A 24740-nucleotide genomic window follows, 5' to 3' on the forward strand; every position below is an offset into this window, starting at 1 on the left:
AATGGAATCAGATGTTAAAACAACCGGGCTCCCTCCACCACAACTTTCATATCCTTGGGCCCATCCAGGCCTGTCTTTAACTCCTAGTGGGACAACCCTTTCCTGCAGTCAATTCCCTACTCAGAGTGAGTGATGTTCCTATTCAAAGCCCATGTTGCTGGAGACAGGTCTCTACAAGCAGAAAGGATCACAAAACTCTACTTCTACCTCAGACTTAACTTTGTTTTGCAAAGGCTCTACAACATCAAGGTATTCATTCTTTCTCTGTTACTAATCAGCCATGTGACCTTGGGCAAGTCACATGGATCTCTCCAAACTCAGTATCCTCCCCTTAAAAAAGAGACTTGGGTGAAAGGTGCAACTTATGGTAGAGTGCTTACGTAGGATGTCCAAGTACCCAAGGCTCTAGCTTTTATCCTCAGCACCACACACACAATGGGGAGGGGGTGGCACTCAGATTAGGAAGACACTGAGGCTTCTTTCAGTTTAGCTGCAGGACTGATTCTACGCCTTCCTCTTCTATCCTTGGCTCTCCCACCTTCCTCCTGCCTTTGTAAACACACAAAATACCTGATTTTGCTTTAAATCAAGGGTCAAAGCTCTTTACCCACTAGCCTGGTTTGGATGGACAGATTTTCCCCCATAACTCTCAGAATCCCTTCTTCTTCCCCACTCCACACATACACACACATTCACACACTTCCCAAGGTGTGTCTAAGTGGGAAGTTTCCTTAAGGGTCTGGGATGCCTGGAGTATTTTAAGGCACCCAGATCTGTCAAGGAAGAGGAAAAACCTAGGAGACAGCAATGAATATAGAATCACACCTGTGCTGCACAGTCTCTTAATCAGCCCCAAGCTGAGGATAGAAGATGGATTTCTAATCATGTCCCCCAGACTGCCTCCTTCACCTCAGCCCATCCCTGCTACCTGCTCCAGCCCTCCTGCCCACCTTACCTGCACACTCTCAGACACAAACAGACACAACAAACACACATATACCCACCCACATATGTGCCCCCAGCCCTAACCTTTCGATTCCAATAGCTGTTGCAGACACGAAGAGCTCTGGAGAAACTTGTGTTCTTATTGACAATCCTCTGAAAATAGCAGCTGGCATTTCTAAAATGAAATGAGCCAGGGAGTGGTGACTTGGGATACAAGATTCCAATGTCAGGCATCAGCTCTGGTCTCCAATACTGTAGCTAGGGGACCCAGGCTTCCCTAAGGTGGTGACCACCTGACCTTGAAAGGTCATAGACAATCTGACTTTTGGAAGTTCCCTCCCCTCCCATCAGACCACAAATCTAAAAATTAAGTAAGTCATAGGAAGTCTATACATTGGCTTGTTGGAGCATCGCCCATGAAACAAAGAAAGGGAGAGGAAAGAAATGCAGTCTGGTTGTACATTTTCAGTACGGAAGCATCTTTTTAAAAAATATTTTCAATCTGAGGTTGATTGACTCCTTGGATGGGGAACCTGCCAATTTGGAGGGATTACAGTGTGCGTGCATGCAAACTTTTTTTTTTTTTTTCCCAGATGAGGTCCTCCTATGTTGCCAAAGAGTGTCAAACTCCCTAGTAACAGGAGTTCAAGTGATCCTCCTGCCTCAATCTCCCTAGTAACTGGAAACATAGGCACAAGCCACTGTACCCATATATGCACATTTCTATTTGTATTTTCATGTGTGGTGCTGGGGATTAAACCCAGGGCTTCTTGCACACTAGGCAAGTGCTTTACCACTGAGCTATATCCCCAGCCCGATATACACATTTTTAAAAGATTTTAAAATTGTTCTTTTGAAACTACTTATCTATGGATAATTCAATTGTCTATGATTTCTCGGCTTTCCTCAGGCATACTCAGATATTGTTCTAGAGTAAGAAAATATAAGCTATCAATTGTTTTAAATTAAAATTCAATTATTAAAAAGTACAGTAAATTAACATGCTTCATTTAATATATATTTGCTTTAATATATATTTTTATTTTAAATTTCCCTTTGCATTTATTTTGAAACCAATATTTTTCTTCAGATTGCACACATTTTTAAAGCTCTTTCCAAAAGCTTGTAAACCCATGTTCTGGGCTTATAGCTAAAAATGTCTCCAGCGTAGTGCCAAGACCTCATGTTCAGATAGTGGGCCTTATGAGAGACACCCTTTTGAGCCTCAGTTGCTCACATTTAGTTGGGAGACAGATATCTACACACCAATTGCAGGATAATGTATGTCAGTATGCTTAAAAACAATGGTATATGTTCATAAAGTTCTTTTCTTTCTCCTTATATTCACCATTGCCTTCACTTCAGACTGAACACCCTGTCTTGAGAGCTACTGGGGGAGTTTTCCCAATGGATAACCTCACTCCTCCCAAAACACAAACATTTGAGCCCACTCCCTCACCTCATGTAGACACCAGGGGGCACCATGGTGGAGAAGAATTGCTCAGAAGCCACCACAAACTCCGGAGAGATGCTGGGGTCCAAAAAGGAGCGGTATCCTGAAGTAAGAGAAGAAGGGACACTAGAATTCAGTTTTTAAATGATTCATTCTACTCACCATTCCAGCCCACAAAGAGAGAAAAAAAAAGATATATATATATATATTCTCCATCATCCTCCCTTTGCATTTCCTCACCTGCATATTTTGGGGGTGTTTTCTGCAGGAAACTGGGCAGCCACTCATACAGAGCGATGTTCTGAGGGTCAGAGAGAGGAGATGGGCTGAGGTGAAGGAGGCAGTCTGGGGGACATAATCAAAAGTCCATCCTCTACCCTCAGCTTGGGGCTGTGTAAGAGACTGTGGGACCTGTGCAGTGCAGGTATGATTCTACATTCACTGCTCTCTCCTAGGTTTTTCCTCTTCCTTGGCAGATCTGGGTGCCTGAAAATACCCCAGCCAAACCCTCCCCCAAGGAAACTTCCCACTTAGACACATCCTGGGCAGTGCGTGGATATTGTGGACCTGGTGGGGCCACCAGAGAGCTGAGCCCAAGGAAGACAGGTGCAGAGCTGAAGACTCAGCTGGGGCAGTCCCTGGAGAGGCAAGGCAAACAGGAGAAGTACCTGGCCTGTGCCCCACAAGGAACGAGAAATGGGGGTGGGGGAGTCGGTACAAATAATCACAAGCAAAATCTCTCCTGTAAGTAGCACTGGGCCGCCTTATCATTGATAGGGGCTTTCACTAGACATTAGCTCCCTAGGAAGAGGAGCCTCCAGGAAAGCAGCATTTCTGGGTGAGGGTGGTCGCAGGATGAAAAACTGTGCCAGGAAGCAGAATCTCCAGTGGACTTTCATGTGGGTGGGCAGCAGAATGAGCGGTTGTGCTGACCTGGTAGGTGGCGATGACCTTCTTGCGTGCGTGCTGGAACAGCTCCTCGTCCCCCCAGTGTGGGTGCTCCTGGGCCAGCCTCTGCGCGCACAAATTGTGGTAGCGGAACCAGAGCAGGCCCAACGCCTGCAGGAAGGGCTCCCGGTTTCCTCGCTGGGCTCCGAAGGCTGCATAGACATGGGGGTGCACACCAGGAGACAAGACGCTAAGTGACCTCAGGGAGCCGAAACTCACAAACCCCGGCCTGGCTCCCACCAACCGCGGGCGCCCTGACAGCTCCACCTAGCACCCTTGCTCGGCCCCGCAACCTCACCATACAGTCCCTGATGTCCCCGCTGCCCCGTAGCGGGGTCGGGCGCGGTCCACATGAGCAGCGGGTCCTGCGAGTCCCGAGGGAAGGCGGGGTCGGGCCCCGACGCCAGCTGTCCTCCAGAAAAGCTCCTCAGAGCATCGCTCCAGGAGTGAGAGGAGCCATAGATGGCGCTGCCGTCCAGCCAGCCGGTCACCTGGTTGGTCTGCGGGGGCACGGGGCGGGCGAGCAGGGGTCAGGGAGCAGAGATGGGTAAAGAAAGACCTGCGGGTGGGGAGTGGGAGCCTCTCCCTGGCCCATCCTGCCAGGCCTGAACCCCAGGGAGCCACTTGCCCCAGGCCCAGCCTTCGCCTCACCAGGTCCCGGGGTTTGCTGGGGCTCTGCCCCGTCTCTGGGTCCCAGCGGCTCCTTTGGAAGGGTAGCACCACATCCCCTCGCTGGTTGGGGTCGAACACAGGGTCTCCAGGAGGGACGTGGATATTGAGGAATTCGGCGGGACAGCCAGGGGTTTCCACACTCACCAGGTCTGACAGCACGTGGTAGCCTGCAGGAGGCAGTGCTAGAGTCAGCTGAGGGCCACTCTCTTTCTTGCCTCAGGTATCTAGTCCTTTTGCCTCTCTTCAAGCTTCAAGAGTCAGTAGTAGCCTTTATGGGCAAGTCCAAGCCTTGACCTCCTTGCATTCCCTTTCAATCCTTTGTCTCTCCAGACCTGCCTGTGCCTACACCTGATCTAAGATGTTGTCATTGTCAGTTTGGCCTTCTCCTTGGTAACTGGGAAGTGCTCACTGAGTGTGCCTAGGCAAAGAAGGTGTCAGCACCAGCTCCAACACAGCGCAGCTGGGAGCCTCCCTGGAGGGCCTGACAGCTTCCGAAGGAGGTTAGATGGGGGAGCTTGCAAGAGCAACCTGAATGGCCAGTAGGAGGCAGGCCTGCCACCTGACCCCTCCCCCACATCACTAAGGTCCTGCTGGCTAATACCTCTGTTAGCCCTCTCTGTTACAATGGGAACACTTTCCCGAGCCTGTCCTGTGAGCCACTGGGGCAACAGGGTTCCATGAAGAGTCCCTACCAAATGATTTTCATGCTCCTGCTTCCAGTTGCACCTGTATTCTATCAGCCCAATAAGGGAAGGATGCTCCTTTTCCCTCTGCCCACCCCTCCTCTTCCTGCAGGAGACAGATTTATGCCTTCCCCCATCAGACTTCACCTCACATGGATCATCCCTCCCTCTGCCTTACTCTTACTCCATTGCCTCTTCCTCCATCTCTCATCCCCACTGTCAGACCCTCCATCACTCTGTCCCCATCTCCTGACCCCTCCTCAGACAACAGAGGTGTCCAGCTAACCCCCAGTAGCCTTCCTCCTGAGAGGCTGACTTCCTCACCAAAGAAGAGGCCCAGTACAGTGCGGTTTCGCAGAGAGGCCTGCCCTGCAGGGCCCCTCATGGCAGTGTTACTAAGGTCTCGGGGGTTGGGCAAGTGGGGTTCTCCCAAGGGCTGGTACACGCCATCTGCATAACTAGCTGGGACCAAACGCTGCAGCCGAGAGCCTGATGGAGGAGAGATAAGAACAAGGGTAAATTCTCAGGGAGCATACTTGACATCTCTCCTAAGCTTCCCTCCATACCATGGATCCTAAAACCTTAGAAATGGATGGCCTTTGCTGATACTTACCAGTTCTCACCCTATTCTAGTGAGTACCAGCCTGCCCCTGGGACACTGTCCCCACTTGGCTCTCACCTACCTTTGCTGCCCCATCTGTGTTCCACAAGGTTGTTGTACCATCCATCAAAACGCTGCACCTCCCACGCAATGGGTTTCTGGGCTCCTGGGTGAGAATGGAAGGAAGGGATGGCTGGGCAAGTCAGTGTGTAAGAGGTCAGGCAGGCCTGCAGGGACTGGATCCTGTGAATCTGGCACTCAGGGCAGCAGAAGTTGGACCTACCCCAGAGGTGGGAGGTGGGCATAGAGGGAGAGACAAAGGCAAAGTCAGGCCAAACTCAAGCCCCATCTTTAAGCTGCTCAGTGGACAAGATACTACCATTAAAATAAAGTAGCTGGATGCAGTGCCTGCTGACAGGTGGCCTCAGAAAGGAAGAGAGCGCTAGAGAAGGACAGTGGCTATGTGGAAGAGGATGCAGGGGTCTCCCACTCTCTTCATGCTTCAGATCCTTGGAGATCATAATAGGACAAAAAACATACTCAGGCTGGAAGACACCATAGAGAACAATCATTTTGACTTCCTTAGAGCCCCCTCTGTTAAAATTAGAAACTTCCTTCAGCTTGTCCTAGAACCAGTGGGGCAACAAAATTCCACGAAGAGTCCCTACTAGATTATTTCCATGCTCCTGCCTCTACTCTCACCCCTACCCACCCCACCCCCCTCAGTCCAATAGGAAGTCAGTTACACCCCATACCTGGGAAGGACAAGTCATTCTGTGACCTGTCACTGGGCATGGACAGTCTAGAAAGGAGCCTGGCCCTTTCCAGCTCAGCAGAGCCCAAGGCAAGGGTGCAGTACTGCTCTTCTGGTCTTTTTCCCAGTTTCTTGGGTGGGACCTGGGGCTGGACTGGTCATGTAGATGACCTTGCCCTTCTCCCCTTCTGGTAATTTTTGTTCTGCATAAAATTCCTGCTCTTAATGCCATAATACTTTCCAAAAAGTAGGGTCTAGGAAGGAGCACTAAGCTACGGGGGGCAGAGCAAAGGGAAGGGGAGAAAACGGAGGGTCCAGAATCAGGTGTGGGATGGAGATCTTTCTGGTCAGTAGACTAGACCATTTTTCATCTCAGAAAACAGAATAAAGGCCTGTCATCAGCCAGAGAAGACAAATTCCTCTGATTATCCTCAGACCAAGGACAGGATCTCTAAGCTACCCTCCTGCCCACGTGTGTGCCTCCTCTGCCACCCACCACAGCACCCTCACTCACTTACCAGGGGATCAGGGAAGGAAAATGATTGAGGCTCTGATGTTTGAGCAAAGGACACAGGGTCAGGGACGAGGACAGCCACATACATGTGATCTCTAAAATAAGATGAACTGGTGGCAGAACATCCTTTATGGGAGCATACAGGGTGAGTGTTTCTTAGAGATAAGAGGCAAAAGATAGGGAGAAAAGGAAACCCCAAAGCCAAGGAAAGGAGATGGCTGGAATGAAGGTGAATGTGACTAGCTCTGGCAAGGAAGAAACTTCAGGGGACATGTCATCATCTTGTCACCTCCAGCCGGCACAGATCATTCCACAAATTTTCTCCAATTCCTATATTTGCATTTCCCATCCCTAATGATCAGATTTGCTCCTTTTAATCTAACCTGTGGCACCCAAAGCCCACTTCCCTCCTCACACACCCAGACTACAGAGAGTAGCTTCAGATTGTAGTAAGAAACTGTCCAAGGCTGAAGATTACAAGATTCAAATCTTCTGGATCATATTGGTTTTGGTTTTAAATATTGTTTGAAAACACTAGTAACTCCCCTTCAGTTTGGGGCCTAATATGATCCCAAGACCCTTTATTGTCTTGTATCAATCAATCTTTTCCTATTTTGAATCAGAGACCCTTAGTTTATGAAAAAAGGGAGAAGATAGAGGAGGGAGAAAAGGCCCCAAAACTGGAAGAAATGAAATAGAAAGTGCTGACACACCAGCTCCCTAATTCTGTATATTTGGTAATAATTTTCATTCCATTATCCATCAATTTATTCAACAGCTAGAAACGAGCACCTACCTACCATGTACAGGACATTGTATCAATAGGGCCTAAAGATATAGACATGATCACTACATAGCTGCTATCCTTGGGGGAGCCCAGAGGATGCTGAGTTCCTCTGCTCACAACCTTGACTCTACTCCAATCTGTACTTACCCATGGGGGTCCATGGTCCAATCAGGAGGGTCCATGCAAGAGCCAGGTAGAAGCCCATGATAATAGAAATTCAGCTGTTAGAATACCTCAAAATGGAGACCCTAGAAAAAGAAAGGACAAAGAGAATGAGCCCAACTGTTCAGAGAATCAAGCCAAGTCTGCTGCGGGCCCCTGTGAATCTAGAACAGGTAACAAAGAGCAAGAGACTAATTTGCTCCCAAGATCCTGTCATTGATTCAACAAATACTCATGAGCACCCACTATGTACCAGAAACTGACCTAGGCACTGGAGAATAAGTGAAGAACAAAATAAAACTTTAACTTCTGCTTAGTTGGAAAACCTTGCTTTGACCCAGCTGCCTACAGAGTGTGTGTTCCTTGGACAGAGCCTTCTTGGGGGCTGAGAGACTGAGCTGAGGTCTCAGTGTACTACATGGGCTTCTGAACAAGCCACTTACCTGACTTGATCCCTGTTTTCTTCTTTCGGTTATGGGAATAAATATACCTGAACTATTTACTTCCAGCATGGTTGCCAAAATCAAATGTGAGATTAAGGTTGAATTCAAAGCAAGAAAAATGACAGGTGTTATGCAAATGTGATATAAAGTAGGCTGGATCTTGGCTCCTCTGCGAAGCCTGAAGAGGGGTACAGTGCCAGGTGCTTGTGTTTCAGGGTTGGCTTTCTGCTCTCCCCCTGCAGGCCAACAAACCACCCAGGGACAACAGGGAAACAGAGGTAGCAAGGGACTCAAGCTGGGACTCCTGAGTGGCACAAGGAATGCCTAAGGCCAGTGAGAGCCTCCTAAAGACAACCTGGAGATTGAAAGGGAGGAGGCAGAGGCTCAGGGAAAGCCCCTTCTACAATCAAACCTCAGTAGGACAGGTCATCTAGTCAGAAGAAAGAACCCAGGAAGCAACCTCATCCCCACTCCCATATCCTACAAATAGAAGAAACCTAGGCCCTGACACAATGTAAAGGCTCAGTATTCCATCCATTCTATCTTGCAGAGTCTTCCAGAGCTGGCCTTTGATAATATATAAAGAGCTGGGCTCAGGACAGTTGGAACTGTATGGCTAGATATGCTAAGGTCACCACACTGGTCCTTCCCTAATCCAAACTGTCCTACTCCTTCCCTTCTACCATCATGTTTTCAGGCTCCTGGGCCCTAAACACTAATATACCACTCAGTCCCAAAGGGCATGCAGTAAGTTTTCAGGCCAGGGTATGAGGACATCCTGGAGAGAAGGGCAGGCATGCTTAAAAACTATTCCTTGTGGGTGGGTAACCCTTAAAAATTTACACAGCAACGTGGGTGCAGTAGCTTCCTAGCAGTGGGTCAGAGCAGTGAAGCCTCAGGCAGTGGCATAATCAGGAAGAGAACACAGGCCTGCCTGGTTCTTATCCCACATGGCCACTCTTCCTAGAGTGGTGACCCAGGTGGCCCTGGGATCAGAGGAAGATGAGCTAAGGTTATAGGGATTCCAAACTATTCCCAAGAGAGCGGCTAGGGGGAAAGCTTGGACCCTCAGAGCCCAAAGTTCCCTCCCTGGTATGATGTGCTGGTGCCCGGAAGGGCAAGCAAACTAGGCCACCCAACATTCCAAGGTCCGGAAGAACTCTGTCTCTCAAAACTCCGGTGGGGCAGAGGACAAGGCCTAACAGAGTCCATTTTCGCATTAGGATAAGATTGGAAGACGCAGTGAGGCAAGAATTCCCTTTCCCTCAAAAACATAGCAAGATGGGGCTCCCTCCCTCTAGGCCCTGCCCTTGGAGTTCCCTCCCTCGGAGCCACCAGGCCCGAGGGCTGGAGAAATCCTCCTGGATCTGACCTTGGCCGTGTCGTCCCCCGACCCCTGGATTGTGGATTGGCTCCGTCCTGGCTCCCAGCTGGGCCCTCGAAACGCCCTCTCGACTGGCTGCCTCTCCGGCTCTGAGCTGGGGCGGGCGGGGCTGGGGGGTGAAGAGGGGACGCGTCCTGGCGCTGGGGCGGGGCGGGGCGGAGAGGGGCGGGATAGAAGCCAGCGAGCCGGGACCCGCCAAAGTGCTCCGCCGGGACACGGACGCTCGAGGTGAGAAAGCGTGGGTTCGCTGGGCTCAGGTGGGGGATGTCCTGTTGGTGCCCAGGGCTCGACTAGTGTGGCCCTGTGGGCGGAAAAGGGCAAGTCTGCCTCTACGATTTGGATGGGGCTGAGGGTGGAAGACGGAGAGGGTGCGGGGCGGGCGGTGGCTGAGCCCTTCCAATCTCCAGTTGCCTTTAGGAGGCTCTCACTGGCCCCAGATTCTTTCCACACCGTCGGGTCTGGGTATCAGCCAATGCCCATCCACAGATCAGGTCAAGCGTTAAAAGAAAAGTACGACCTAGGCTAAAACTCTCTAAGGTTCTGCTACAACACCTTGCTTCACAGTTTGGGGTGTGATCTCTGGGGGGGTCTCACTGGGTGCGAGCCGCATCTCATCAGAGCCAGAACTGCATCAGTAGGTTTGCGGAGGAGCTGCCCTGATGAGTGCTGGGGATTGGGACAGGGAAGTGGTAGAGAAGGTGGGGTTGTAGGGATGGCTGCGGAGGGGACAGACCCTGGGAGAGCACAGTCCTAGCGCGCCAGTCCCTCCCCCTCGAGGCCGGGTGGGAGGCAACAATGCAAAGCCTCGGGCGCGGTCTGAGAACTTTGGGAATGACTTGAGGTAGAGGGCGGGGAAACACCCGGTGGTTTGTCTGGCCACATCTTGGTCTTTAATTGAGTTAGGAAAGGAGTGGGGGCTGGAGGACAGTCACGGCGGGAGAAAGGCGCTTTTGGTGACAGAACGTCTGGATCAGGTTTCTCCCTACTCTTACCCCCAGGAGCACAGCGTGTGAGGTTCCACAGGAAGAGGTGAGCGACACGCAATGCCACGCACGCGCTATTTGGAAGAGGAGAAGGCAGGGAACCGTGGTCGGGGAGTGGGTGGGAAGTATGTGGCAGCTGAGGTCTGTGCAGTCCGGGTGGGTTCAGAGGTCTTGAAGTGTTGCTCCCGCACCCGCCCCTAGGGGCGCACTTCTCGAGTCCACCCAAACCAAATTCACATTAAGTGGGGTTGTTTTTATTTTTTAATTTTTAAAAATGTGGTGCTGAGGATTGAATCTAGTGCCTCACAAGTGCTAGGCAAGCGCTCTACCACTGATACACAACCCAATCCCTCAAGTGGGAGTTCTTAAAGGAGAAAGTCTGCTAAGAAATTAAGGCAAGGAAAACCTCACAGGATCACGAAAGTCACAAAGTTTACAGACACTGAATCCCTATCCTCTCTAAACTGGAGTCTGGGTAGGTTGGGTGCATGATTCCACACTCCTGAGTTTCTTAACACATCAGCCTTTTCTGGGGAATCTTCCCAATCCACTTTTCAGATTTTGTTCTATTTCTCCACCTAATGCCTCCTTTAGTGCAACAACAACAATAACAACACACACACACACACACACACACACCTTCCTTCAGAGAAAAGACAGGACAGGAACTCCTGACAGATCCCCTTAGCCAGCCAGAGCTACACATTTTTAGTGGTGTCTGTCTCAACCAGAGATATAAATCATCACATTCCAGGAGCTATGCATCGCCAATCAGGTCTCTTGGCAACTTCAGGCATGTCATTCACTCCTCCTTTTTAGGGGATTAGTAGTTCTTACTCTATGGATTTCCAGCAGGGGCAAGACTTCAGGAAGAAGACCCATCAAGCTCCAAGAAAGGTCACAGAGCAAAAACAGAGCACATGACTTTGAATGATGAAAACTAGAGCAGACTAGACTGATTTTTTTCATGACTATAACTTTATCTTGTACCCACGCTTCATACACATACCAAAACCCCACTTCACCCTGTGGTAGGTAAGGCTTGGATAACTGCATCTGAAATACAGCTGAGCATGAGGAAAGACTTTAGTACCTAAGGGGAGTACAGGAAAAGAGAATGATTCCTCTCTCGTGCAAAGTGCACTAATTGGCCCATCCAAAAGTGAGAAAGTATCCCAATTTTATCACAGGGACCACTGATGGAATAGCATAGAAGTCTGTGTTACTGAACATGTTAGTGTTTGGGTGCCTCCTTCTTGTGTCTGTGTCTCTGTTTTTGTAAAGGTGTAGGTGTATGTTTGACTGTATCTTATGTCTGCTTATTTATATCAATACACACTATGGCTATATAGCAATCATGGTGGCAAGGTAGGGCAGAAGTGGGAGATTTTGCCAGAATAGAATCAATTCTATTATCAGACCCTGCTTGTCAGTCAAGGAGAAAGATGGTCCCAAGGGAATCTCAAACTTTGTAAGAAAAGCAGGATTTCTGGGTGTAGCGACTTCTCATTTCAGTCCTACCTCTTCACATAGGAGCCCTGTTAACTTAATAAAGAAACTCAAATTAGGATAGGAGTCATGAAATCTTAACTTTAAATTGAGCTATTTAAATTAAGGAAGACCAGAACCAGAAGAGATTAAGCAAGACAAATTTTATTCACCAACTGTCTTTTTGCTTTAGTCATCTTTAATAGGTATTGTGGAGAACTGGAAATAAATTAACAATGCCTTTCTGTACTTTAGGTATAGAAAACCTTTTGTTAGTGTTTCTTTGAAGCATCACGTTAAGAGAGATGAGCCATTCTTGTAAAATATTTATAACATCTCATTAAAATAAATGCAGGAATAATACTAATAAGCACCCCTGACCAAAATGCATTATATTATTTATTATTTGCTTATATTGCAAATATTTGATTTTGACCTTCCAATATATATAAAATGAATTCCTTGCTGTCAATAACCTTGTTTTATCTGCCTATCTTGTTAACCAAGATATTCTACATTTTATAGCCCTTCCTCCTATATCCTTTCATAAAAAATATAATGTTTTCATCTAGGTGATATAAATAAATATTTATAGGTGATATAAATAAAAAATTCTCAGACCCATAAACATCTGCTTCAAAATAAAGGTTCCTATCACATATTTCACAAAACAACTTAATCCACAAATTCTTAATCACTCATCTTCAGCTAGTGTCTTTCAGATTCAGTTAAACATGAACACTTACGCTTGGGTCTTCACTAGTTTTGGAGATGCCAACTATTGGAAGAGATTTTGTGAAAATTTTTTGAAATCACTAAAAATTGAAAGTTAGTGAAATCCCTTCTTGCCAGCCCTTAGTTCTGCATTGGTGATAATGTGGCCTGAGTATAGTGTAATGACAGAGCATAGCTCCCCCTTGTGTGAGAAATCAGAAGAGGTCTGTGAGAAGAACTCATTCATATTCATTCTTTTGATCCAGAGCTTGATTAGTATATGCTACATGCAGGAAAGATGCAAAGATGGAAAGATTAAGTCCCTGCCCTCAAGGAAATTGAGTCTAATGGGGAGACATTATTCAAACAATTAGGGTACACTGTAATTATTGTGATCATGGAGATAGGCTCAAAATGCACTCAGAATGTTAGAATAGGGAACATCCACATAGGCCCAGTGGCATCAGAGGAAACTTCACAGAAGAGATACAGCAAGCTGAGACTTGACATGTGCCAGGTGTTTGCCAAGGGAGTGAGAGCATTCTGTGCAGAGGAAATAGCATATACAAAGGCAAGAAGCTTGAAAGAGAATGTCAGATCCGGGGAGAGGTGAACAGTTCAAAATGGCTATAGAATAAGCCGGGCAAAGAATGGAAATGGAGAGAAGATGGGTGTGGATTTGTGGGGGGTGACAACCAGATCACGGGGTACTTTCTATTGGACAGTGAGAAGATTAGAATTTACCCAGAGCAGAGAAGAAAAATAATTATTATATTTATTTATTAGAAAAATTATTCTGGTACCAGGGAGAGGACATGACTAAATTAGGACAGAGGCAGTAGGGAAGGAAATATGTGGATGTTTCAAGAACTATTTAGAAAGTAAGATGGTCCTGGTCCTAGCTTATTTGATTAATGTAATGGTGATGCTGCCAAAGAAAATGAGTAACACTCAGGTAGACATGGTGCCTTCCATTTGGGACCTGTTAAATTTGAGGCAGCAAAGAAACATCCAAGTGAAAATACCCAAGAGGACCAAGACAGAATCCTGGGGAGCATAAACATTTAATAGGAAGGAAGAACTAACAGAGGAGCCAAGAGGGATGGCCAAAGACAGGAGGCCAAGGAGAACATGGCGTCAGAGATCCAAGGAGTAAAAGTATGAAGAAAGAGGATGTGTTCTGCAGAGTCAAATACCACAGAAAGTTCAAGAAGGATAAAAAGTGAGAATTTCCCTTTGAGTTTATCACTTAGTAACCTAATGAAAGAGGCAAAGATGATAAAAACATTGCAATAGATCGAAGAGTTAAGGCAGTGGATATACCACCATACACCATTCTTTCAAAAAGCCTGCTGTGAAAGGAATAACAGTAGCTTGAGGGAACCCCGAAGCACAAGAGAGAGGGTTTCTTTTTTTGTTGTTGTTGTTTTCTTAAAATGGAAGAAATTTGAGCATATCTTTGAAAGAAGTAGCTGGCAGAGATTAAAAAAAAACTAGAAAGTTATGAAGGGGAGAGGGAATAATTGATGATCAAGGTGGTGGAGAAAGCAAGCAGGAGTGGGGAGAGCCCAGGAGGATGGATTTACAGAAATGGAGAGAAGAGTAACACCTACTCCTGTGGGATGGGAGGGTTGAACACTTAAGAAAAAAGCAAAAACTTTATGTTAAGACTGAGACTCAGAGCTTGTATGACTTGCTCAAAAGATAGGATTAAATGTTAAAGCTGGGGCTGGGGTTGTAGCTCAGTGGTAGAGTGTTTGCCTAGCAAATGTGAAACCCTGGGTTTGATCCTCAGCACCACATAAAAATAAATAAAATACAGGGTTTTTTTCTTTCTTCTTTCTTCTTCTTCTTCTTGGTTTTTGTTTTTTTTTAGGTTAAAGCTATCTGTCCCTCATTTTTTCCTGACAACATACAATCCCCTCAGACTGCACAAGGAGGTAACCAGCTTAGGAAAGGGGTAGGTTAGGAGCTGGGGTGTATTTATTGTAAGAGAATCCCAACAGTACAACTAGAAGGAATCTGAAGTTCATCATATGCAGTTGCAGATGAGAAACCTCCAGACTAGAGAGCTCATCCCCTGCCTACTGTTAAGCTATTAGTCAGTAAAGAACTGAAACTGGACTCTGAAATAATTCCAGTCCAGGATTCTTTCCAAGAAAAATTGAAGAAAGAGATAAAGGGAGTAATAAAAATGTCCTAATCCAGTAGTTTATTTGTTATCAACACTAATCTTAACACTTTACATACACCATCTTGTTCTCATAATGACCCTGTGAAGTAGATGTTATTATCTCCATTTTTCAGCAAAACCATATCTCTGTAGAAGTCAAGTAAGTTGTAAGATGCAGAGGCAGAGGCAGAATTCAAACTGTTTGAAGCTGCTTGACTCCAATGCTTATTCTTTTCACCATATCACTAAATAAGGCAGTGCATGGCAGACTAAATTACAGTCTCCTGAGCAAGTTGAGACCACAATACAGATCACAGCAAAGTGAGTAGAAGTTGGATTTATAATTCTAAGATGTTTCTCACACACACACATTTTGACATCTCTGAAATTGAGGTGTGTCTTACCAACTATGGCAATCATGGTTTAATTGGCAGTACTTTTTTTTTCTTTTTTTGTGGTACATAAACTAATAATGTATCTTGAAACCAGTTCTGTCTGAGACCTAAACCCATTAGGCTCAGGTGTCATTTCCCCAATATCCTTAAAGAGACAAACTGGAGTTAAACAAGTTCTGAGATCAGGGAACAGGCAGAGAAATCCAAAGCCAGATCTTGAGCTGAAATGGCCTGGGAATTTGAATTGAAGAGAAGGCTCAACGTTGATGACAAATGGAATAGAAGGACATGTGGGCCCAGCACTGTGCCTGGTAGAGCACAGGTGCCCTTTTGGTGCTTATTCAGGTGGACTCAAGCTCAGTTGTTCTGGAGTCACCACAACAGGAGCCAGGATGCTTGAGAAAGCTGGACAGAATGATGTGGACAGTGCAAGGTCTGAGAATCAGTCCTTTGCTATACATGTAGCAGAGCTGTTTGGCCTTTGTTCCTTTGGGGTACAAAGCCAATCTTTTTTTTTCTTTTTTGTAATCTGTATCATCTTTTACCCTTATGCCATCACTTGATAGTAAATATGGCTCTTTTTATGCTCTGTGATCTTTAAGCTTGTGCTAGAGGCCTGAGGGAAATAAAGGAGAATTATATTTCTTGAGACAGTCCCAGAAGAAATAGAGAAGCCTCAAGAGTAATGGTGGCATTGATTTAGGGGACCAAGGGATTAGGAAGGCAGCATGGGGCAGCAGAGACTGATTGCCAGTGGCCTAATTCTGTCACAGCCAAAAGATGGGGAGATGGATGGCTGAGGGGTAATAGAATGTCAGTACGTGGTGGAGACTGCTAAGGCACTAAAAGGTAACCTTGAAAGAAGAGAGATCTGATCTGGTTTATTCCTTGCTTCATCTCCAGCATCAAGAATAATGCTGGTACATAGAGAGCACTCAGTAAATGTCCACTGTTTTTGTACAGCATTGGCTTCTCCACTAACCCCCACCACAATGGCTGTGTTTGGACACGTATTCCCCTTCTATACTGACCCCAAGCCAACCTTCCCAATGGACACCGCCCTGGCAGTCATCATCACTATCTTTCTGACTGCACTAGTCACCTTTATCATCATCCTGCCTGGCATTCGGGGCAAGACGGTAAGAAAAAATCACAGACCTTGAGACCCTGCCCCAGAGAGACCTCACCTTCAAGAATAAGGGATCCAGAGGGTCAAAATCCAGACTCAGACCTATTATGTATCAGACACTCTGATCCCAATTGACCAAGTGGCCTCAGTTGTAGAATCCCTGCCCTCCCCAAATGTGCACAGAGGAAGGGTGGACTTGGAAGGAGGGCACTGCTTACTAAACCCACCCACCTTGTGACTCAGAGGCTGTTCTGGCTGCTACGGGTGGTGACCAGCTTATTCATCGGGGCTGTGATCCTGGGTGAGTGCCAAGGACCGCTGACTTAGGCAGCTGCCTCCATCCTGTGAAGTGCCCTTAGCAGCCTGCTTCTCCTCTCCTTGTTTCTCCACAGAGGCCTCCAGACCCTGCCCACATCCCCTCTCTCACCATGGCCTCATCCCCTTAATCTTTCCTTTACCCTTGCCCACTGAGGTGCCAGCCAGGAAACCCTGCAGGATGTGTCTCCTCAATTTTTTTTTCCCAGTTATAATGAACATGGGCAGAAGGCCTCAAGGGACAGGTCCAAAGAAAACAGGGGAGGGCTGCTTGCTTACCTTTGGTGATTAGGCAAAACGTTTCTATGTTAAAGTTATCTGTGTCTGCTTGTCATGGTTTAGGTTAATGCTTCCTCCTTCTGCTGCCTGAGTAACTGTCTTTAAATGCAGGTGGGGAAGAGCAGAATTTGAGCAAGGGAAGTCTTAGATTCTGACCCATTTATTTTCTGACCCACTTATTCATCCTACATCAATGGTTGGCAGGCTAACTATGAACCAGATCCCAGGCTAGTTAATAGGCATACAACTGTGACCAATAGAGACATGTAGCTCTCGTTTTGATGAACCCAATAATGCCCAGACTTCCCTGAGTTTTCATATATCCAACTCCCCAACCCCAGCTGTGACTTTCAGTTCTGAGTGGTCTGTAGGCCAGGTCAGCACCAACACAACATACAAAGCCTTCAGTCCCGAGTGGATCAGCGCTGACATTGGGCTGCAAGTCGGGCTAGGAGGAGTCAACATCACACTCACAGGTGAGGGAGGGCTCTTACGTGGGAAGGAGGGAGAAGGATATGCTCTGTACCTTTGACATGGATCTATTTTGGTATGGTCCAAAGAACTATAGCATGCCTGGCACAGGGTTTAGGAGGGTATTGGGTGCTGGGGTATGGTGGATTCAGAGCTGACTTCTCTCGGTTGAGATCAGCTCCTGTGGCCTTCTGCCCAGTGAGGGTGAGCTGCACACAGCTGCACACACCCAGGCAAGTTCCCTACTTGAGATCTTGAGTCCCTGCTGAGTACAGCTGCCCTATTCCATAGGGACCCCGGTGCAGCAACTGAATGAGACCATCAATTACAACGAGAAGTTCAGCTGGCGCTTGGGTGAGAACTATGCTGAGGAGTATGCAAAGGCACTGGAGAGGGGGCTGCCAGATCCTGTGCTCTACCTTGCTGAGAAGTTCACTCCTCGCAGCCCATGTGGCCTGTACCACCGGTACCGCCTGGCAGGACACTATGCTTCAGCCATGCTGTGGTGAGCATGGGAAGGAGATGGGATGGGGTCCCTACTGGCTTAGTAGGGACCCAGAAATAAGGTTTCTACCCATCTCTTCTCCATTCATATCCCACATGGGATGGGCTGACTCTGTCACCCTTGTGCCTGGTTGGGAAACTCACGGGCAGGAATTCCTGCTTCACATATTTGGGGTATCTTCGGGTCCCTTTGCCTCCACCTTGTTCCCTCCGGCCTTGCCACCAAGTGGAGGTACCTGAGCCAGTCTTCAGTGGGTCCTGGCTTTCCAGGGTGGCATTCCTCTGCTGGCTACTGACCAATGTGATGCTGTCCATGCCTGTGCTGGTATATGGTGGGCACATGCTGCTGGCCACAGGCATCTTCCAGCTGTTGGCCCTGCTCTTCTTCTCCACGGTCACATCACTCACCCCACCTTGTCCCATGCACCTGGGCACTGCTGTTCTGCATACTCACCATGGGCCTGCATTCTGGATCACACTGACCACAGGTAAGACTCCCCACCCCAAGACAGACAGTGAAGGGCCTAGGAGGGAGCCAGGGACCATAATGTTGATGGATTTGAGGGTCCTTTTCTAGGGGCCAAGATGCTCTTGCCCTCTTTAATTCTCATCCCTATTATATCTCTCATCTCCTGCGTTGCTTTCCTCAATGCCACTTCCTCTCCCTCCTTATATATGCTTCCTTCCCTGTATCTTCTGTATCTGTCATGTTACTCATCCTCTAACTCTCTCTCTTTTGCAAATCTTCCAACCATCCTCCACTTTCCCCCAAACACACTTTTCTATGTCCCTGATCTTAGAATACTTGTATGTCCCTGTTTCACACAACCCTAAATTGTTCTGTCATGCAGTTTTATTTCCTCCTGTCTTTTCTCTCTCTCTCTCTCTCTCTCTCTCTCTCTCTCTCTCTCTCTCTCTCTCTCTCTCCTGGAATACAACTAAAAGAGCACTGGACTTGGAGTCTGGAAAGTCAGGACAGCAGACTCACAATATCCATAAGACCCTAAGCCATGTAACCCCTGTGAGCCCACGTTGCCCTTAAGGAGGGCTCCGGGCCTCCTTCGAGTTGTTCTGATGTTTCTGGGAGAAGATGTCCTTGGGAGGGTGTTACTAGCACTAAGGCAAGACATCTGTTGCTCTCACCCTCAGGACTGCTGTGTGTGCTGCTGGGCCTGGTCATGGCAGTGGCTCATAGGATGCAGCCCCACAGGCTGAAGGTTTTCTTCAACCAGAGTGCAGAGGAGGACCACATGCTGGAATGGAGTCCTGAGGAAGGAGGGCTCCTGAGCCCTCGCTACAGGTCCATGGCAGAGAGTCCTGAGCCCCAGGACATTCCTCTGTCAGAGGCTTCCTCTGAGGCATGCTGTAAGGAGGAGCACCCTGGAGAGACTAACTGTGCCTTATAAGTCTCCTCTTCCCTGGTGGCCACCTGGATTTCCAACCTGGCTCCAGACCTCATTGGTGCCCCACAAAATCACAGAACTGTTGTCAGGGTGGATTCTGTCAGGTCCCCAGCTCCCATCTGCAGGTGGAGTGGGAAAGGATGCCTGTACCTATTGATGTTTTTTTTTTTTTTAATGAAATAAAAAAGTCTTAAGGCGCTGAAGAGTTGTTGGGCCCATAAACACTGTTGCCATGGTAAGACCAATCAGGGGCAGCTCCTATTTCTGCTCAGCCTTTCCTGGATGATTTGCCTTGTGAAGGTGCCATTAATTGCAACCCAACGTCACTCATAAGGAATGTGTGGGGAGGGACAGGAGTTATAGTGTCATTCTCCTAGGGACCCCTTCACTCTTGGTTCCTCTTTTTTTTTTTTCTGGGCCCCCTTTGTTCTTTTACTTTCCTGGCTTGTGTGGCCCCTTGATCTGTATTGGAAAGAAGAGGCCAAACATCTTATCCCACTTCTAATATTAACCAGCTGTGCCACTTTCTTTTTGAGCTTTAGTTCTCAAATATGCTAAGTGAGATTGTAGGGTTTACCAAGGACCTTAAAAAAAAAAAAAAACAGTCCCAGGGGACTGGGGTTGTGGCTTCGTGTGAGGTGCTGGGTTAGATTCTCAGCACCACATAAAAATAAATAAATAAAATAAAGGTATTGTGTCCTACTACAACTAAAAATAAAAAAATAAAAATTAAAAAAAAAAAAAACAGTCCCAGGATTTATATTTTTTGCTTTGCTAGCACTTACTTTGGCCCTCAGATACCACCCCAAAAGAAACCAATGGTAAGAGTTAGTGAAGAAACTCCAAACTCCTATTCCCTCCCAGTTTAGGTGGGAAGCAAAGGGGATTCCAGGTGGGATCATGACCTGCCTAAGACCTACCCACCCACCTTGGGCGGCTCAGGACAACGCTGGTGCGGGTCGGTTCCCGTTCGGCCTCACTAGAGGGCGCCCCTCTCCCAAAGCCTAGCCTGGGTTACTGTGGTTTCTCCAGCTGGAGAGAATCCGGTTTCGCAGCACCTCAGAGTGCACAGTACTAAGCTGTCTCCAGCCCAGCAAAGCCTCCTGGGGGCTTGTCCTCTAAGAGCACCGAGAAATCATGCAAATTAGTGAAGAAAGAGTTTTTTTTTTCTTTTCTTAAAAAAACAGTTTATTTACAGCTCATTCGGAGACTTCTTTCCTCGTGCTTGCGGCACGTCCAAAGCTGCTCTTCTTTCTCGGCACCACAGCTCAAGGCCCACACCCGGTGGGCACTACGCCCGCCCCTAACCCCGCAAGGTGCCAAGGTGGGTTAGGAGTCTGGAGTCGAGTTCCTTTTATAGATTAGTAGTGATGCTTAAGTTTGGGGCCCCGAACTGCTTGTGCAGTGGATTGTTGAGGACGAGAGGTGAGCGCCTTTTCTCCTGTCCACTGCAGTCCCTGACGCTTTGGTCCAGAAAGATGCGAAGAGCGTTGGGCCCAGCGTAGTGGAGAATCACCACCGCCCCGCCGAGGAGGAGGCACAGGATGCCTGCAAGATGCAGACGCGGGGGGAGGCGATGGTGGGGGGGATAGTCAGGGCTCCAGGCCAGAACTGGCCGCCTCAGTCCCTCTTTGGGGGCCCAACCGTTGAGTTGCAAACACAAACGCGCGCGTGCGCGCGCGCGCGCACACACACACACACACACACACATACTCACACTCACACATTCACATTTACAACCGCAGGAAGACTTCTAATACGGATTACACAATTCAGGGGTTCTCATGCAAGATACTGAACCCTTCATTCCCTATTCTCATCTATAAAATAGCCATAACAGTGCCTGTCTGGGAACCACTCCGAGGAGCAAATTAGATAATACCTGTGAACTCATTTTGTAAACTGGAAAGCACCACCCAGCATCAATCTGGTCCAATTCCCAGTTGCCCCGCGCAGTTCCCCTTAATTCTCACCGGTTGCCAGGGTGACCCAAAAGGCGGCGCCATAGTGAGGCATAAGCGTAGAGGAGCCCAGGCGGAACCGGCAGAGTGGCACGCTGGAGACCGAAGCGAAGGCGAAGATAGCGAAGAGCGTGAAGGCGCCGGTGGTCAGAAGCGCCAGACCTCCGTAAAGTGGGGCAGGCATGGAGAGCAACACGTTGGAGAGGATCCAGAAGCAGAACGCTACCCTGCAGGGGAGCAGCGAGGCCAGGCAGTGAGCGGGATTTTCCTTGTGCCCCGCGTCGGAGGGAAAGCTCGGGGCCTGGAAGGCAGAGTTGCGGGGAATCCCCGGGGTAGGGCGGGTTCCCAAGCTCTGGGCCTTGGCTGAGCCTCTCCACATTCTCACGGTTTGTGCGGACCCGAAGAGTTTCTGATCCGCAAGGCTGTATCTCCAGTTCCGAACGTGCCTTGGAGGCCTCCATCCTTCTGTTCGCGTGCACCCTCACCTCACCCCACCTCGCCCTACTCACTACTTTAGTTCCAGCGCTCACCAGAGCGTAGCTGCAGCATAGTGTCCTGCCAGGTGGTACTGGTGGTACAGTCCGCAAGGGCTGCTCGGTGTAAACTTCTCCGCCAGGTATAGCACTGGGTCCGGCAGCCCCTTCTCCAGCGCGTCCACGTACTCCTTGGTGTAGTCTTCGTCCAGACGCCAGGTGAACTGCTCGTTGTAGTCAATGGTCTCATTTAGCTGCTGCACTGGGGTTCCTGTGGGAAGCAGTAGGGTTATGGGAATGTGGAAGACCAGGAACCCGGAAACTAAGCAGATTCAGATAGGGAAGTAGGGGCGAGGCGCCTATGGCTGGTAGAAATGGGTTTAGGGTGGTTGGGAAAATTCAAACCCATGAAGACCAATTGCTTTCCGAGCCTGAGGGATGTTGAGACGTCCTTCCATCTACCCCTGGCACACGCCCCCAACCATGGTTATCTCCCAGCCCCAACAGTTCATTTTGCCCCAGCCTCTTCACCTGTGAGTGTAATATTAATGCCCACGAGGCCCACGTGCAGACCAACATGGGCTTGAACACGGGCCACACTGAAGGCTTTGTAGGATGTGTTGGTCCAGACTCTACCAACGAACCATTCTCCACTGAAGTGCACAGCTGTGGGGAGACAGGGTAGGGGAGGGAAAAGCTGAAAAGAAGAAATAGGAGAGGCGATGGGAGGTGAGACTCTGCAGACTCTGGGTCAAGAGGTCCAATGGGGTTGCATGGTGAGGGCAAAAGAGTGGGCATTAGAAAGAGCTGGGAAATGGGAAGAGGGAGCAAAAAACAATCCATTCCCCATTTTCCCAGATACCCTCTGCCCACCTCCTTCCTTACAACAGCTTATCCCCTCATGGGCTGCACCACACACTCACCCACAATTTCTGCACCTATGAACAGACTGAGAAGAACTCTCACCAACCAGAACCAGCGCTGCAGAAACAGACACTCAGGTCAGGCTTGGGCACTACCTTACCAATCCCCAGGACCTCCCTTGACCTCACTCCACCTTAATATTAATTACATTCTTGACCTTTTGAGGTTGATGTCAGACATGCCTTTCCTTCAAGTCCCTCTGGGCTACTGATACTTCTGATGTTTTTTGGCCATATGCTTCCACCTCCCCAGCTCCATTTCCAGGTCTAACTTGCCCCACACTCTTCAGTCACCTTCACTTCCCTAGCTCTCTGGAGCCTGGTCCCTGCCTACTTCCTACTCCAATCACTGCATGGTAAGGCTCAGTGAGTCCAGAAGTACTAGGCAGGCAGGGGTCACCTCTCCCAGAAGTGGGAGGCCCCAGGGCATAGAGGCCAAGTAGAGGAGGTGGAAATAAAGATATTCCTAGGTCTGCCAGTTCCCTGAGAAACCACCAAAGATCCAGACAAAGAAAGACTGGGACCTTCCAATGTACAACCTGGGTTCTGGGGGAGGGAAGAGACTAAGGAAATGCCCCCAGAATGCTACAAATTGGAATCCTGTGTAGTATCTTCTGAGTCTTTAGGATGAGGCACCCATGCACATACATCTTAACCCAACATAAAGGAGAAACAACAGTCTGAGCTGCTAGTGTTTGTCCTTTTGGCCCAAACATCATCACCCAGAGGACAGGATAGGAGTGCAGCTGCTGTCCAAGAAGAGGTAGGAGTCCCTGGGAGACTGTGAAGCCTACAGTCAACTCTAGGATTAACACACTGGGTGCCCATTCTCTGTAATACACTTCCAAATTGCTGGAGTCCTTTTCCAGGATGTCTTGGACAGGGAGCTCTCTCTTTCTTGAGAAGTGCTGCACCAGACTTTTGAATTTGCTCCACCTGATCTTCAGCTTGATTATTCTTAGAGACCCTTTTACAATTCTACCTGTCCTCTGTCTCCAAGAGACATGATGCCCACAACAGACCCCACCTCAACCCCTGACCCGAGCTTCCAGCATCTATTTACCGAGTGGCCACGGATCCCAGGCAAGATGAGCAGGAAGCTGGCGGCCAAGGCCAAGAATACTAGAATGACTATGAGCAGCGGGACGCTGAAGCCGGCGGCATGCTGCGGCTGGGGGTAAAAAGGCAGTACATCGTTCCACAAAGTCATCTTGCTAGCGGATCCAGAACTTCACGCCGGCAGGTGGGCAGGAGAGCTCGGATTACCCCAGAGTAGGAGGGTCAGGTCTGAGCTCCGTGCTCCCCTCTAAGGAAGTACTGAGGCAAGCTGTCCTGAAGCGCCCATGGGTTATCCAGCGAGCGGAATTATTTCCCACAGGCAAGTTATTTTCCTGGCTCTGTGGTGTTCTCGCTGTGCTTGGAAGTCGAGCAGCACCTAGGCCCCTTTTATAGGGGCGTGGGCAGGATGCAGCGTAGCGTTCCAGCCAGGCAGTAGGGTCAGGTGCTGAAAGAGGTCATGCAAATGAGAGGGGCGGAGGTCATTATGCAAATTATGCGAGCCCCTCCTCTACAACTGGAGAGCGAGCCCCAGGTCTAGATACTCACACCTTTTGCGGTTCTGGCCAGAGCTGACACCCGTGCAGAGGCGAGACTGAGGACTCTGAAGAAGGGCGAAGAGCGTGCCGCGGGGAAGGCTGAAGATCCGGAGCGCTGGAGTAACGGACTGAAGACAGGAAACAGAGTAGAGAACTATAGATTCCAAGAAGAAATAAAACGTCTGCACCCGACGGGGGCCCTAAACTAAGAGGTTGGACCCCTTCTAGCTCTCATCCTTCATTGCGGAGGGAATGGGTGGGCTATTGTTCCTGGGCTCCCAGCTCATCAGCCTCTTTACCTTCCCTATCACCTCTGGAGAAGCAGTATGGGGAGATTGGGGGTAGGGGATTCCAGTCTTTGAGTCAGGGCTCTCTGGAAGGTTGGGTTGTTCTGCCTGTAACTAATGTGTCCCAGAGGACTCACACCTGGATGGTTTCCGAGGTCGAGGTTAGCTCTTCGATGGGGTGAAAAGTGAAGAACAGCTTCAGTGCCTTCATAGTTGCAAGTTATTCTGTAAAGAATGAGGGTCCTCCTTGATGCTTCTAGAAGTTTTGCTCCAGAAGTGGAAACTGCTGGAACTCCTACAG

At 48.6% G+C, this 24740-nt stretch overlaps 3 protein-coding genes across 4 annotated transcripts in view; 1 reads left to right on the forward strand and 2 right to left on the reverse strand.

The window, feature by feature from the left end:
• DUOX1 (dual oxidase 1) overlaps window positions 1–9444 on the reverse strand; it is a 32958-nt gene extending 23514 nt beyond the window's left edge. Inside the window, exons 1-10 of the mRNA XM_081293601.1 lie at window positions 9335–9444; window positions 7505–7605; window positions 5385–5468; window positions 5026–5190; window positions 3998–4185; window positions 3645–3846; window positions 3332–3498; window positions 2639–2699; window positions 2405–2501; window positions 1030–1120 (exon numbers count right to left, since the gene is read on the reverse strand). Coding sequence (XP_081149727.1) covers window positions 1030–1120; window positions 2405–2501; window positions 2639–2699; window positions 3332–3498; window positions 3645–3846; window positions 3998–4185; window positions 5026–5190; window positions 5385–5468; window positions 7505–7562 — 1113 coding nt within the window. The 5' untranslated portion in view covers window positions 7563–7605; window positions 9335–9444. The remainder of the gene's footprint in view (window positions 1–1029; window positions 1121–2404; window positions 2502–2638; window positions 2700–3331; window positions 3499–3644; window positions 3847–3997; window positions 4186–5025; window positions 5191–5384; window positions 5469–7504; window positions 7606–9334) is intronic.
• A 74-nt stretch (window positions 9445–9518) lies between these two features.
• DUOXA1 (dual oxidase maturation factor 1) lies at window positions 9519–19879 on the forward strand. 2 transcript variants are annotated; one of them, XM_081293603.1, is made up of 7 exons: window positions 9519–9574; window positions 16063–16238; window positions 16472–16529; window positions 17164–17298; window positions 17585–17798; window positions 18068–18285; window positions 18947–19879. In XM_081293603.1, exons 2-7 carry the CDS (start codon window positions 16092–16094, stop codon window positions 19201–19203), a joined length of 1029 nt encoding a protein of 342 aa, XP_081149729.1. In that variant the 5' UTR covers window positions 9519–9574; window positions 16063–16091; the 3' UTR covers window positions 19204–19879. The 2 variants fall into 2 exon arrangements, with proteins under 2 accessions (XP_081149729.1, XP_081149730.1); XM_081293604.1 differs by lacking the exon at window positions 17164–17298.
• Window positions 19880–20554: 675 nt separating this feature from the next.
• DUOXA2 (dual oxidase maturation factor 2) lies at window positions 20555–23767 on the reverse strand (the record flags this gene model as incomplete). The annotated part of the gene is made up of 6 exons (XM_081293605.1): window positions 20555–20748; window positions 21174–21388; window positions 21692–21905; window positions 22166–22300; window positions 22558–22615; window positions 23621–23767. The coding sequence occupies 6 exons, from the start codon at window positions 23765–23767 to the stop codon at window positions 20555–20557; spliced, it is 963 nt and encodes a 320-aa protein (XP_081149731.1).
• Window positions 23768–24740: the final 973 nt, after the last annotated feature.

This window comes from Spermophilus citellus (genome assembly GCF_964194105.1).
Source record: "Spermophilus citellus genome assembly, chromosome: 4".
NCBI lineage: Eukaryota > Metazoa > Chordata > Mammalia > Rodentia > Sciuridae > Spermophilus > Spermophilus citellus.

What these genes read in the sequence shown, in the direction of transcription:
- DUOXA1 (XM_081293603.1), top strand. Translation starts at nt 16,092, where the DNA reads ATGGCTGTGTTTGGACACGTATTCCCCTTCTATACTGACCCCAAGCCA. An exon ending in CATCGGGGCTGTGATCCTGG is followed by an intron (nt 16,530 to 17,163) that starts GTGAGTGCCAAG and finishes CCCCAACCCCAG; the next exon opens with CTGTGACTTTCAGTTCTGAG. An exon ending in AGTCAACATCACACTCACAG is followed by an intron (nt 17,299 to 17,584) that starts GTGAGGGAGGGC and finishes CCTATTCCATAG; the next exon opens with GGACCCCGGTGCAGCAACTG.